This window comes from Phoxinus phoxinus (genome assembly GCF_949152265.1).
Source record: "Phoxinus phoxinus genome assembly, chromosome: 3".
NCBI classification, from domain to species: Eukaryota; Metazoa; Chordata; class Actinopteri; order Cypriniformes; family Leuciscidae; genus Phoxinus; species Phoxinus phoxinus.
This window is the reverse complement of record NC_136878.1, coordinates 47,162,387-47,176,070: the sequence shown is the minus strand read 5'-3', so window position 1 is coordinate 47,176,070 and position 13,684 is coordinate 47,162,387. Positions and strand designations below refer to the sequence as shown.

At 43.8% G+C, this 13,684-nt stretch overlaps 1 protein-coding gene across 1 annotated transcript in view; it reads left to right on the top strand.

The window, feature by feature from the left end:
• Nucleotides 1–10,535: 10,535 nt before the first annotated feature.
• The window catches only part of gpsm1b (G protein signaling modulator 1b), a 49,967-nt gene continuing 46,818 nt past the window's right edge, over nucleotides 10,536–13,684 (top strand). The window contains exon 1 of the mRNA XM_079608784.1: nucleotides 10,536–10,680. Within this exon, the coding sequence (XP_079464910.1) occupies nucleotides 10,628–10,680 (53 nt within the window). The 5' untranslated portion in view covers nucleotides 10,536–10,627. The remainder of the gene's footprint in view (nucleotides 10,681–13,684) is intronic.

Genomic DNA, 13,684 nt, shown 5'->3' with positions numbered 1-13,684 from the left:
GGATGAAGGAACATCACCTGCAACTCAACCTGGCAAAGACTGAGCTCCTCGTCCTCCCTGCCAATTCGTCTCTACAGCACGACTTCACTATCCAGCTAGATTCAACTTTAATCACCCCATCAAGGTCGGTCAGAAACCTTGGAGTAACATTTGATGAGCATCTGACCTTCACAGACCACATCACAAAGACAGCTCGATCATGCAGGTTTGCACTGCACAACATCAGGAAGATCAGGCCCTTCCTAACTGAGCAGGCAACACAACTTCTCGCCCAGGCCTTGGTGATCTCTAGACTTGATTACTGCAATGCTCTTCTGGCCGGTCTTCCATCATGTGCAACTAAACCTCTACAAATGATCCAGAATGCTGCAGCCCGTCTTGTCTTCAACGAGCCGAAAAGGGCCCACGTCACTCCTCTGTTCATCTCTCTGCACTGGCTACCACTCGCTGCTCGCATCAAGTTCAAGGCATTGACACTTGCTTACAGAACGACCACAGGCTCAGCTCCCTCGTACTTTCACTCGCTCCTACGAGTCTACATCCCTACCAGAAGCCTGCGATCGGTCAATGAGCGACGGCTCGTGGTACCATCACAGAGAGCTACAAAATCACTCTCCAGAACATTCTCATTCACGGTTCCATGCTGGTGGAATGATCTCCCTACCCTCGTCCGGAATGCAGAATCCCTGACTACATTCAAAAGACAACTGAAAACTCATCTCTTCCGTGAGCACTTGACATAAAAAAAAAAACAAAAAAAATAAATAAAAAAAAACCTTTTATCCTCCCTTGTTTGGCTTATGCTACTCTGAGCAATGCCTGAACTTTGTATTTTGAGCACTTCTTGCGTTATTTTTGCCTCTTCACGATGACTCGCTTGCTGTAGTCCTCAGTTGTAAGTCGCTTTGGATAAAAGCGTCTGCTAAATGACTAAATGTAAATGTAAATGTAAATATTCCTGCAGAACTGCTGAAACAGGGAGGGTATCTCTTCACAAGAACACTACACCAGTAACTTCACCAAGGTTTGGGCTGATGAATTCATCCCACAGCAATGGAGGGATGCTAGTATTGTCACCATATATAAAAGCAAAGGGGATAGGGCCATTTGTGACAACCATAGGGGAATATCACTTCTTGCTGTGGCAGGCAAGGTCCTGGCCAAGGTGATGCTACAAAGACTGATCAATGACACCACAGAGTCTATGCTACCCGAGTCACAGTGCGGGTTTAGAAAGGACAGGAGCACAGTCGACATGGTCTTCACAACCCGGCAACTCCAGGAACAGTGCAAGGGAGCAACATAAAGACCTGTTTATGGCTTTTGTCGACCTCTCCAAAGCCTTCGACACTGCGCAGAGAGATCTCTTGTGGGAAGTCCTCCTCCGGTTCGGGTGCTCCACTAAGTTTGTCAACATCCTCCGTCAGTTTCATGATGGTATGATTGCTAGGGTGACAATAGGAGGTCAACAGTCTGTGTGGTCCCGTTCTTCGTGATCCCATTTTTTAAACTTTAGCTAGTGTGTAATGTTGCTGCTAGAGCATAAATAATACCTGTAAAATTATAAAGCTCAAAGTTCAATGCAAAGCGAGATATTTTATTTAACAGAAGTCCCCTTTCAAAGCCTACAGCGAGTGGCCGGTTCGGACTACATCCTCTACTTCTGCTTTAATGACGTCACTAGAACAGTTTTTTGACTAGCCTCCGCACACAGTAATACACAAAAAAAGGGGGCGTGGTCTTGTTGCGCTCCTACAGAGAAGAGGAAGAGTTGCGTTTGTAGAGTGTGTTTGTCGCCATGTCGTCGAGACGCTGTTATTTTAATCCCGGAGTCAAATCTCCTTTGTTTGGCCATGTTTACGATAACACTGAGCGCATGCATCTCCACGTTACGGTAAGAGACGTGACCTTTCCGGGCAACGTGCGCTAAGCTGCTGTCCAATCACAACACAGGAACCGCTGGCACAATCAGAACTCGTTACATATTTCTGAAGGAGGGACTTCATAGAACAAGGAAATTACCAGCCCGTTTTTAGGACAGTGAAAACATCGGTATACAGATAAGTACATTTAGTGAAAAATACTGTTGGTTTTTACACGCGAAACATGAACACATGTTATATTGCACACTGTACACACAATCTAAGCTTAAATAACACACGAAAAACAGGACCTTTAATATCAGGAGACTGCAGGCAACCACCAAACTGGTGAGGGTATGCCGATGACTGCGCTCTCGTATCTCACTCTGGACGGGGTTGACCATCAACACTGCCAAAGCAGTGGAGTGCAAACATCCCACCCGCACCACCCGCACCACCCATCCTCTCTGTTGCAGATGAAAAACTGTCAGTTGTTCCATCATTCAAATACCTGGGGAGCATTGTCTCTGAAGACACGAGCATTGACAATGAGGTCCAGAACAGAATTAAACGAGCATCAGCTGCCTTTGGAAGACTCCGGCGGCGGGTTTTTCAGAATATGAACCTTCATCTCAACACAAAAATCTGCGTCTACCAAGCGGCCCGCATCACCACCCTCCTCTACAGCTGTGAAGCCTGGGTTACTTACAGCCATCACATCAAGTCCCTGGAACACGTCCACATCTGCTGTCTCCAGTGCATCCTGGGAATCACTTGGCGTGACCGAGTGCCTCACACTGAGATCCGCAGGAGAACAGGTTGCTAGAGTATTGAGGCCACAATCACCCAGCACCAACTGCGATGGTTGGGGCATGTCATAAGGATGCCCGACAACCGCCTGCCCCGCAGAGTGCTATATGGCCAGCTACAGCAAGGCCAGCGCTCTGCTGGAGGCCAGAAGAAGCGCTTTAAAGACCAACTGAAGACAGTGCTTAAGAAGTGCAAAATAAAACCTGGGGACCTGGAGAGCATGGCTGCTGACCGCAACATCTGGCGGCAGCGATGTCTGGATGGGACCCGAGCACTGGAGGAGGAAAGGACAGTCAGGAGACAACAAAGAAGGCTCAGGAGAAACACTCCCATAAATACCAGTAACGCCAATACCATGTACTGTATATATGCCCCACCTGCAATAGAACCACCTGTTCACACCTGTGTGTGTGTGTGTGAGATGATGGGTAAGTTTAGGGGTCGGGTTAGTGTGTGTGTGTGTGTGTGTGTGTGTGTGTGTGTGTGTGTGTGTGTGTGTGTGTGTGTGTGTGTGTGTGTGTGAGATGATGGGTAAGTTTAGGGGTCGGGTTAGTGTGTGTGTGTGTGTGTGTGTGTGTTTGTGTGTGTGTGTGTGTGTGTGTAATGGGTAGGTTTAGGGGTCGGTGTTAGTGTGTGTGTGTGTGTGTGTGTGTGATGGGTAAGTTTATGGGTCGGGTTAGTGTGTGTGTGTGTGTGTGTGTGTGTGTGTGTGTGTGTGTGTGTGTGATGGGTAAGTTTAGGGTTCGGGTTAGTGTGTGTGTGTTGGGTAGGTTTAGCGGTCGGGTTAGTGTGTGTGTGTGTGTGTGTGTGTGTGTGTGTGTGTGATGGGTAAGTTTAGGGGTCGGGTTAGTGTGTGTGTGTGTGTGTGTGTGTGTGTGTGTGTTTGAAAAAATAACAAATAAATGTGAATTGAATTTAATAATTTTCATGACAATTATACACACTTCCCCATTTTATTACAGAAACATTTACAGTAATTCTATATAAAATACTGTGTTACAGCAATGACAATTTATTGAAAATCAGCACTGACAATAATGAGAATTACAACAACTGAAAAGTAAAACAACTTATATTACATTAATGAAAATTTGGGGATTTTTTTGTTGTTGAATGGTGTTAAAACATTCTTAATTTTCTTTTCTATCTATCTATACTCATTATACATTACACTTTGTTTATCGTCTATATACATTGATGTCCTCATAGACATGCACTCAAGGTTGGCTTTGGGAGAAGAACACATGTTTTGTACAGATCTATTGCGCCCTCTAGTGGATCATATACAAACACACAGACACCGCATTCCTGACACTTCACCATAAACTGCACATTTCATAACACACACTGTGAATAACCGTGTTATCGAGATCTGATGATTTCAAGTCATCAAAGTGTCATGAAAGAGTAAGACCTGTGAGAGAAACACAAACAGAAATAAATGTGCACAAAGATGTGTGTTGTTCTCCTGAATTCCTGCAGGGAAAGCAAACAATGAAGCCTCAGAAGAGCCTTCGGGCCTGAACTCAAGCCGCAGACATTCTGCTGTCGAAAGCCAATATTATGAAGGAAAACATGTCAAATTCAGCAGAGAAAACGAGAAACAGCACTGCATATAACAGCTGATGCTGTACACAGACTACACACAGCTTCTGTACGCAAAGAAGTTAAGGTAACATTACAATAATGTTTTAGTGTAAAATGATTTTGGTTTTCTGGGGACTTTCCATAGACGTAATGGTTTTTACACACACACACACACACACACACACACACACACACACACACACACACACACACACACACACACACACACACACACACACACACACACACACACACTAACCCGACCCCTAAACCTACCCAACACACACACACTAACCCGACCCCTACACCTACCCAACACACCACACACACACACACACACACACACTAACCCGACCCCTAAATCTACCCAACACACACACACTAACCCGACCCCTAAACCTACCCAACACACACACACTAACCCGACCCCTACACCTACCCAACACACCACACACACACACACACACACACCTTATAGGGCACTCAAGGACACCGTACAATATAAAACAAGGCAATAAAAACAAAGCACAAACTACACATCAAACAATCATGTCATTAAAAGCTATTCTAAACAGATAAGTTTTTATCTGAACTTTAAACTGGGAAATTGGATCAGTTTGGCGAATGTGCGGTGGTAAAGCGTTCCGGCGTGCTCTAAGCGTCCCGGTACTCCTGGGACCCCCCGTTCTGCACCGGTGTCTATGTGCCCGTTCTTCGAGAGAAACCATCAGCCGCTGGGAACCGATCTTGAAGAAGATTTTCCCTTCGGTTTCCTCTTCTGTGGGCGTCCGGATCCCCCCGGCTGCTCTCCGCCTTCCCTCTCTGCCAGAACACCTTCAGGACCTTCCAGAGTCGAACTAGTAGCCTTGGGCACTGTTTATAGACCCTACGAGGCACTCCGCTGGGACCAGGAGCGGAACTTGATCTTGCTGCCATTACCGCATCCTTCACCACTTTCAAGCTGGGCCCGGAGATGTTGAGCTGGGCCGCTGGTTCTGGAGGATCGATGAGCTTCTCGCAGGGGCCGAGGTCTTGCTCCCTAGCAGAGTCACTGAGTGTAAGACTGGCGGTGGTTCATCTCCTCCGCAGAGCACGTGAGGTTGCCGCTTTTCTTCTGCCCCAGGAGTCTCTTAGTGAAGCCAAAGGGGTTTGAGATGAATGCCAGGCTTGCTCCTTGCCCTTTTTTCAGTGCCACTCGGCCCGTCTGAGTGTGGTGAGCCTCCTCCTGAGTTCTGCCAGGCCCGTTTTCTCCTCCTCCTCTGCTGTCTTGTACTGACGGTTCAGGGATCGTAGATCTTGTCTTCAGCTGGGCTGATCTTTACCTCTCGCCGGTTTGGTCGTGATGGAGTAGTCGTGCCACGCTTTTCTGTGACGCCAGACCGCTCTGTGCCTATGCCCAGTGTGAGGGTGCACATGGTATGGAGTTTCTGTTCAACATTTGCCCTTGCATGTTGACTCCAGGATCTTATCGAGGTCCTCATTGAACTGGAGCCAATCCTTCTTGTTAGTGGCAGGCCACTTGACCCGGCGCTGTTCTGGCTTTTTGCTTGGAGTTTCCGGGCTCTTTGGTGTGGTTCCTCCTCCGTCTGACCAGGTTCTGCAACCGGCACTCCAGAAACTGAGGTACTGGCTACCAGTGTTGTCAAAAGTACTGACTTCGGTACCAAGTCGGTACTGAAATTTAAGTAAATTTCCGCTGTTGAGCGGAATCGCTAACACCTCTGATTAGCCGTTGTGTTCATGTGCTCATCAGATATGTCTGTGATTGGCTACAATGGTCAGTGCTTCAAAAACACGTAGTAAATATACAATGGCGCTCTTCAGCGAGCGCTAACACAGACACACACACGAGCGATTGAAACACTTTCTTAAAACACTTCCAAACACTCCCGTGCGTTGACCATTGTAGCCAATCACAGACATATCCGATGAGCGCGTGAACACAACGGCCAATCAGAGGTGTTTATGATTCCGCTCAACAACGCTCAAAGCGGTGCTTTTAAAAAAATGTCAGTATCGACTTGGTACCGAAGTCGGTACTTTTGACAACACTACTGGCTACTGCCCCTGTGCGTTGCTACTCGCCCACCCTCAAGGCAGGCCATCTTTGTCTGATGGATCTTCAGACCTGTCGGGTTTTTGCAGACCTACATACTGTGCTCATTGTCGGTTGTCCGTTTGCTCGAGTTATAGCCGGAAAGTCTGTCCGGTTGGGATTCTCATTCTCCCCCCTCTCGGGAATCCCTGGGGGTATTTCTCAGAAGGGTTTTTCATAGCTTACTTGGGTGCTCGTTCACAGGAGCTGCAGTTCGGGCTGCTAACCCCAAGGGGGTAATCCATCAGCCGGAAGCCGAAGCTTCCCCGGGGGCCGCCATAGAGAGCCTAAGCCCCTCCCCTTCCACCATGGGACCTTATTTCGGAAAAAATATTGTATGGTAGTCAATATGCATTTTAAAAGATACATTTTAAAGTCAAGAAAGTTGCAGTTTGATGTAAAACTGTTGAGGTATAAAACTGTGGAAATACGTAATTACAAAGACTACAAACCCAAAAGGCGCACATGTGACGTCATACCTTTTCTCTCAATGAATGAAGCTAACTTTACTGAAGCTAACTTTACTGAAGCTAACTTTACTGAAGCTACCTGTACTGAAGCTAACTTTACTGAAGCTAACTCTACTGAAGCTAACGTTACTGAAGCTACCTGTACTGAAGCTAACTTTACTGAAGCTAACTCTACTGAAGCTAACGTTACTGAAGCTAACGTTACTGAAGCTAACTTTACTGAAGCTAACTTTACTGAAGCTAACTTTACTGAAGCTAACTTTACTGAAGCTAACTCTACTGAAGCTAACTTTACTGAAGCTATCTTTACTGAAGCTACCTTTACTGAAGCTAACTTTACTGAAGCTAACTTTACTGAAGCTAACTCTACTGAAGCTACCTTTACTGAAGCTAACTTTACTGAAGCTAACTCTACTGAAGCTAACTCTACTGAAGCTAACTTTACTGAAGCTACCTTTACTGAAGCTAACTTTACTGAAGCTAACTTTACTGAAGCTAACTTTACTGAAGCTAACTCTACTGAAGCTAACTCTACTGAAGCTAACTTTACTGAAGCTAACTTTACTGAAGCTAACTTTACTGAAGCTACCTTTACTGAAGCTAACTTTACTGAAGCTAACTTTACTGAAGCTAACTCTACTGAAGCTACCTTTACTGAAGCTAACTTTACTGAAGCTAACTTTACTGAAGCTAACTCTACTGAAGATAACTTTACTGAAGCTAACTTTACTGAAGCTAACTTTACTGAAGCTAACTTTACTGAAGCTAACTCTACTGAAGCTAACTTTACTGAAGCTAACTTTACTGAAGCTAACTCTACTGAAGCTAACTCTACTGAAGCTAACTTTACTGATGCTACCTTTACTGAAGCTAACTTTACTGAAGCTAACTTTACTGAAGCTAACTTTACTGAAGATAACTTTACTGAAGCTAACTTTACTGAAGCTAACTCTACTGAAGCTGACTCTACTGAAGATAACTTTACTGAAGCTAACTTTACTGAAGATAACTTTACTGAAGATAACTTTACTGAAGCTAACTTTACTGAAGCTAACTCTACTGAAGCTGACTTTACTGAAGATAACTTTACTGAAGATAACTTTACTGAAGATAACTTTACTGAAGCTAACTTTACTGAAGCTAACTCTACTGAAGCTGACTCTACTGAAGATAACTTTACTGAAGCTAACTTTACTGAAGATAACTTTACTGAAGATAACTTTACTGAAGCTAACTTTACTGAAGCTAACTCTACTGAAGCTGACTTTACTGAAGCTAACTTTACTGAAGATAACTTTACTGAAGATAACTTTACTGAAGCTAACTTTACTGAAGCTAACTCTACTGAAGCTGACTCTACTGAAGATAACTTTACTGAAGCTAACTTTACTGAAGATAACTTTACTGAAGCTAACTTTACTGAAGCTAACTTTACTGAAGCTAACTTTACTGAAGCTAACTTTACTGAAGCTAATTACTGAAGCTAACTTTACTGAAGCTAACTTTACTGAAGCTAATTACTGAAGCTAACTTTACTGAAGCTAACATCTGTCATGTTTTCTATAGTCTTACGCTATAATCGTGACGTTACGCCGTGATGCCGGAGTGTGTTGTACCAGACCGCACAAACACGAGCAACGGTGACGTATAGTGCGAGACGAGAGATGTAGTTCATGAGCGATTTCCACATAAAACTAAACGTTACTCTTCAGTTTTATGACAAACTGCGACTTTCTTGACTTTCATAATTATCTTTTAAATGGACAAACATCATGTGTGTAATTCAGGGCACAGTTCAGACGGAATAAAAAGATGAGTTGTCTCTCGCCATTGACTACCATACAGAATTTTTCCGAAATAAGGTCCAATGAGCCGGAAGCGGAGGGGCGGGACTTAGGCTCTCTATTGGCTAGCAGAACATGTTAGCATTCCATTGACTCCCATTAATTTTGGCGGCACTTTGACAGCGAATAACTTTACATCTGAGGCGTTTAAAGACTCCATTTGTCCATTATTTGTTTCTAAAGAAACACAACAATGTATAAAAGGCTCCATTATTTTGTATCTTACGTTTTTGTAAAAATAGGCAAACGATTGCATCAAAACCACTCCACAGGTGTTTCGGGTCTTTAATCAACAGATGCGCTCGCCCGGGCGACCCTGCCGGGGGTGATCAGTCTCCACGGATCTCCCCTCCGGATCCACAGCTTTTTCGGCAGCCTCAGAGATCTTCTTTATGTATATTTATCTATATTTTTCTTCGCTTCATTGACCCCTGGAGTCGGATGCATTACTGTTATCATGGATGGATGTGCTTTTTTGGGCTTGAAAAAATCTCAGGTACCATTCACTCCCATTATAAAGTTTGGAAGAGCCAGGATGTTTTATAACATAATTCAAATTGTATTCGTTTGAAAAAAATAATAATCATATACACCTAGATGGCTTGAGGGGGAGTAAATTATGCCATAATTTAAATTTTTGTGTGAACTATCCCTTTAAGAATCAGTTCAGGATCTTCAGGCACAAGAAGCAAGTTTCCGGAGAAGCTCCTGATCTTTCGTTTTAACACACAAATCAGCTCAAGGTGACATTATCAGACATGAACTGTGTGTGTGTGTGTGTGTGTGTGTGTGTCCTCTCTCCATCTCATTTATGTGTTTACAGACCAAACGTTCGATGATTTCCCCCCTAATCTTCGCTGAGGGTTTGAGGAAAGCGTCATGAATGAGGGGTTGTCAGTGTGTACACTAAACACAACAGATCTGTGCGACAATAACAGACAATTTAGATCTCTGTCAATATGTCACAGATCTAGGTCACTGCACAGAAACATAAAGATATAGTATATTGATATAATTTTGAAGGCTTGATATTGGAAATGAATATGCACGCGTTTCCTGAGAAAATTAGATTCTCACACTATGTGAAAAAAATAAAACACACTAAATGCGACTAATTTAATGTCCCATCTTTTTTTAAATGTTGTTTATGTCCATGTGGTGTTTTTAATACTTTAACCATGTGTAAATTCATAAATCAACACCATTGCTGAGTATTTTCTCCTTAAAACTGCAGTGAACAACAGTAAAAAAAAAAACGCTGTTTCTGACGTCACAAACTACCTTGTAACCAATCAGATCAACGTGTGATCGTCAACCAGTGGATCTCAGAGCTGAGTGAGTGGAGGCGGGGCTCATTTGCATATTCATAGAACCGCGTATAAATGAGGCGAGGATGATAAATGATATCTTACATTCAAGATATTTTAAGACATCAATACTTTTTTTTCATGTTTAAATATGTCATTTTGGTGATAAAAGATGAGCTGTAAGAGATAAAATAATAATCTAGGGGGAATTTAAGAGAATCATTTAATTCAACGCACTTACTGTGTAGCCTACATCGCTACCCTTACCCCTAAACCTGTCCTAACCTTCCCGTATCCACATCAACTGTGTTTTGCAATACAACATCAACACAATATGCAAATTGGGGGACGTATAGTAGGTAAAGACACCTATACATGTACAAATATATGATTATGCAGGGGAATGAGAGAAGAGGTCGGATATGGTTGCATGCATGTAGTGTATGAGGAACATTCACACACACTCTGCTTCCTGCTCGGCAGCGTCACTGGGAGGGGAGGGACTTTCCTTTTATGGTGTATTTGCACAATACCTCACTTCCTCGGCAGCTGCCATTGCTGCACACACACACACACACACACACACACACTGGACTGAAGTGCGTCTGCTCAGACTCAGAGCCCCGGAGGAAGAGGAGTTTCTCTACGGCTCATGATGGCTCAGTCGGCGGACTCGGATCTGCACAGCAAGAGGATCCACTCGAGGTAGGAGATGAGCGAGGGACAGGGGGTCTGGAGACACACACACACACACACACACACACACACACACACACACACACACACACACTCTGACAGACAGGAGCTGGTCTTAACGGGGGAGGTGAAGAAAAGAGGGTTTGCCGGTGAGGGAGGGCCGGTGTTGAGCTTGTAGACGTGGGCATCATTATCCTGGAGACAGTGCTGTCAGATGGAGAGAGAGAGATGATTTATAGATTATAGATTATAGATTTTATAGATTTATATAGATGATTTCTAAATCCTTTATATTTTATTTATTAATCATTGTTTTATGCTATCAGTATTATTACTTTCTGTACTAAATGTTCTAAATCGTTCTCTATGTTGTTTTGATGCTTTGGCAATACAAAATGTATTTTTTTTGTCATGCCAATAAAGCTTTCTGAATTGAATTGAATTGAGAGAGAGAGAGAGAGAGAGAGAGAGAGAGAGAGTGTGTGTGTGTGTGTGTGTGAGTGTGAGAGACAGACAGACAGACAGAGAGAAAGAGAGAGTGTGTGAGAGAGACAGAGAGAAAGAGAGAGTGTGTGAGAGAGACAGACAGACAGACAGAGAGAAAGAGTGTGTGTGTGTGTGTGTGTGTGTGTGAGAGACAAACAGAGAGAGAGAGTGTGAAGTGTGTGTATGTGTATGTGTGAGAGAGAGTGAGTGAGTGAGTGAGTGAGTGAGTGTGTGTGTGAGAGAGAGAGAGAGAGTGTGAAGTGTGTGAGTGAGTGAGTGAGTGAGAGATGAGTGAGTACACTCGTGTGTGTGAGAGAGAGAGAGAGTGTGTGTGTGTGAGAGAGAGACAGATAGAGTGTGTGTGTGAGAGAGAGAGTGAGTACACTCGTGTGTGTGAGAGAGAGTGTGTGTGTGTGAGAGAGAGACAGATAGAGTGTGTGTGTGTGAGAGAGAGTGAGTGAGTACACTCGTGTGTGTGTGTGTGTGTGAGAGACAGATAGAGAGAGTGAGTGAGTACACTCGTGTGTGTGTGTGAGACCGATAGAAAGAGTGAGTGAGAGAGTGAGTGAGTACACTCGTGTGTGTGTGTGAGACCGATAGATTGAGAGCGAGAGCGTTTTGATTCGCTGTGTGTTTTTGCACCTTCGCAAACCACAAACTTGTGTCCACTGGAAAGAAGAAATGATGTAGAAATGATTGTTCACTCAGAAAGAATCACAAATGATTACAAAGTAAAAAAAAAACTACTTTTAGAAGTAGAAAGTAGAAAAACCTCAATTTGATGTCTGGTACAGTGTGTTCATGCAGAACACTCGAGCTGCTGTAGGGTCAGGCGAGGACAGGTAAGGTCAGGCGAGGACAGGGGTAAAGCTGCAATTATAGATGCAATGCACAGAAATTAATTACAGCTGAATCTTGCATGCATGTATTTTTAAATATAAGTACAATGTAAAAACCATATGTACACAGTAACAATGCTTTGTGGCATATTCCCGTTCATGCAGTGTGTACTAGAGCTGTGTGTGAATGTAAAAGGTGCAGATGAATAAAGTTGTTGTCTATTAAGTGATTCTGAACTGAAACGAGTCAGTAATTCAGTCTCACTTCCCGCCTGTGTAGGTTTTTGTAACTAATTAGCATAATGCCGCCTCTGGTCTTGATTGGCTGTGTCTCTTAGCTCCGCCCTCAAACACTGTCGTGTATCTGAGACTGGAAGAGTTCGGTTCGTGTTGTTCGGGTCGAGAAGACGCTGTTTACTGAGATCGATACAGTAAAACCCACGCCATCGTTACTGTTCGTATCACTGTGATCAAGAGCTGAGGTTCAGATATGATAATGAGCGTTTGCTTTCTGACCAATCACAGCAGAGCAGCTCTCAGAGAGGCGGGGCTTAGAGAGACTGAGTCCTCGATGGAGGCGTTTCAGAGACTGAGAGAGAAGAGCTGACGCTGCAGATTATGAGGACATTAGTGTGTGTGACCTCGCATGTCAACATGTTGTAGGAACACAAAATTAGGGGCCTTTAAAATGGCGTAATAGGGGCACTTTAATATAAAGTGGCTCTGTATTTTACAATGTGTGCCATAAAGCAGACACAGGAGAGCAATATTCACCTGATTTGCATATTCAGCAGTGTGTGCTGCTCTTCGCTGATCTTTGCATAAGTCTCGGACAGTTACTGGTTCTTCTATGGCATCACTGCAAAAACCTCTATTTTTAACTCTTATGATTATTTTTATTTGGAATTCATGAGATCGGAGAGGGAAACATTTCCCGCTTCTGCTCCTGTCAGTGGCTTCATGAGTGATGTGTCATGGTTGACACTACAGTGATGTTGTAATTATTGATATGAAGTTTTAGATTGAGGAATAAGAAACACGTCATCTCTCTCTATGATGTCATCACTCATGTGTACGTCACATGATGTCATCTCTCTCTCTGATGTCATCACTCATGTGTACGTCACGTGATGTCATCTCTCTCTCTGATGTCATCACTCATGTGTACGTCACGTGATGTCATCTCTCTCTCTGATGTCATCACTCATGTGTACGTCACGTGATGTCATCTCTCTCTCTGATGTCATCACTCATGTGTACGTCACGTGATGTCATCACTCTCTCTGATGTCATCGCTCATGTGTACGTCACGTGATGTCATCACTCTCTCTGATGTCATCGCTCATGTGTACGTCACATGATGTCATCTCTCTCTCTGATGTCATCACTCATGTGTACGTCACATGATGTCATCTCTCTCTCTGATGTCATCACTCATGTGTATGTCACGTGATGTCATCTCTCTCTCTGATGTCATCACTCATGTGTACGTCACGTGATGTCATCTCTCTCTCTGATGTCATCACTCATGTGTACGTCACGTGATGTCATCTCTCTCTCTGATGTCATCGCTCATGTGTACGTCACGTGATGTCATCTCTCTCTATGATGTCATCACTCGTGTGTACATCACATGATGTCATCTCTCTCTCTGATGTCATCGCTCATGTGTACGTCACATGATGTCA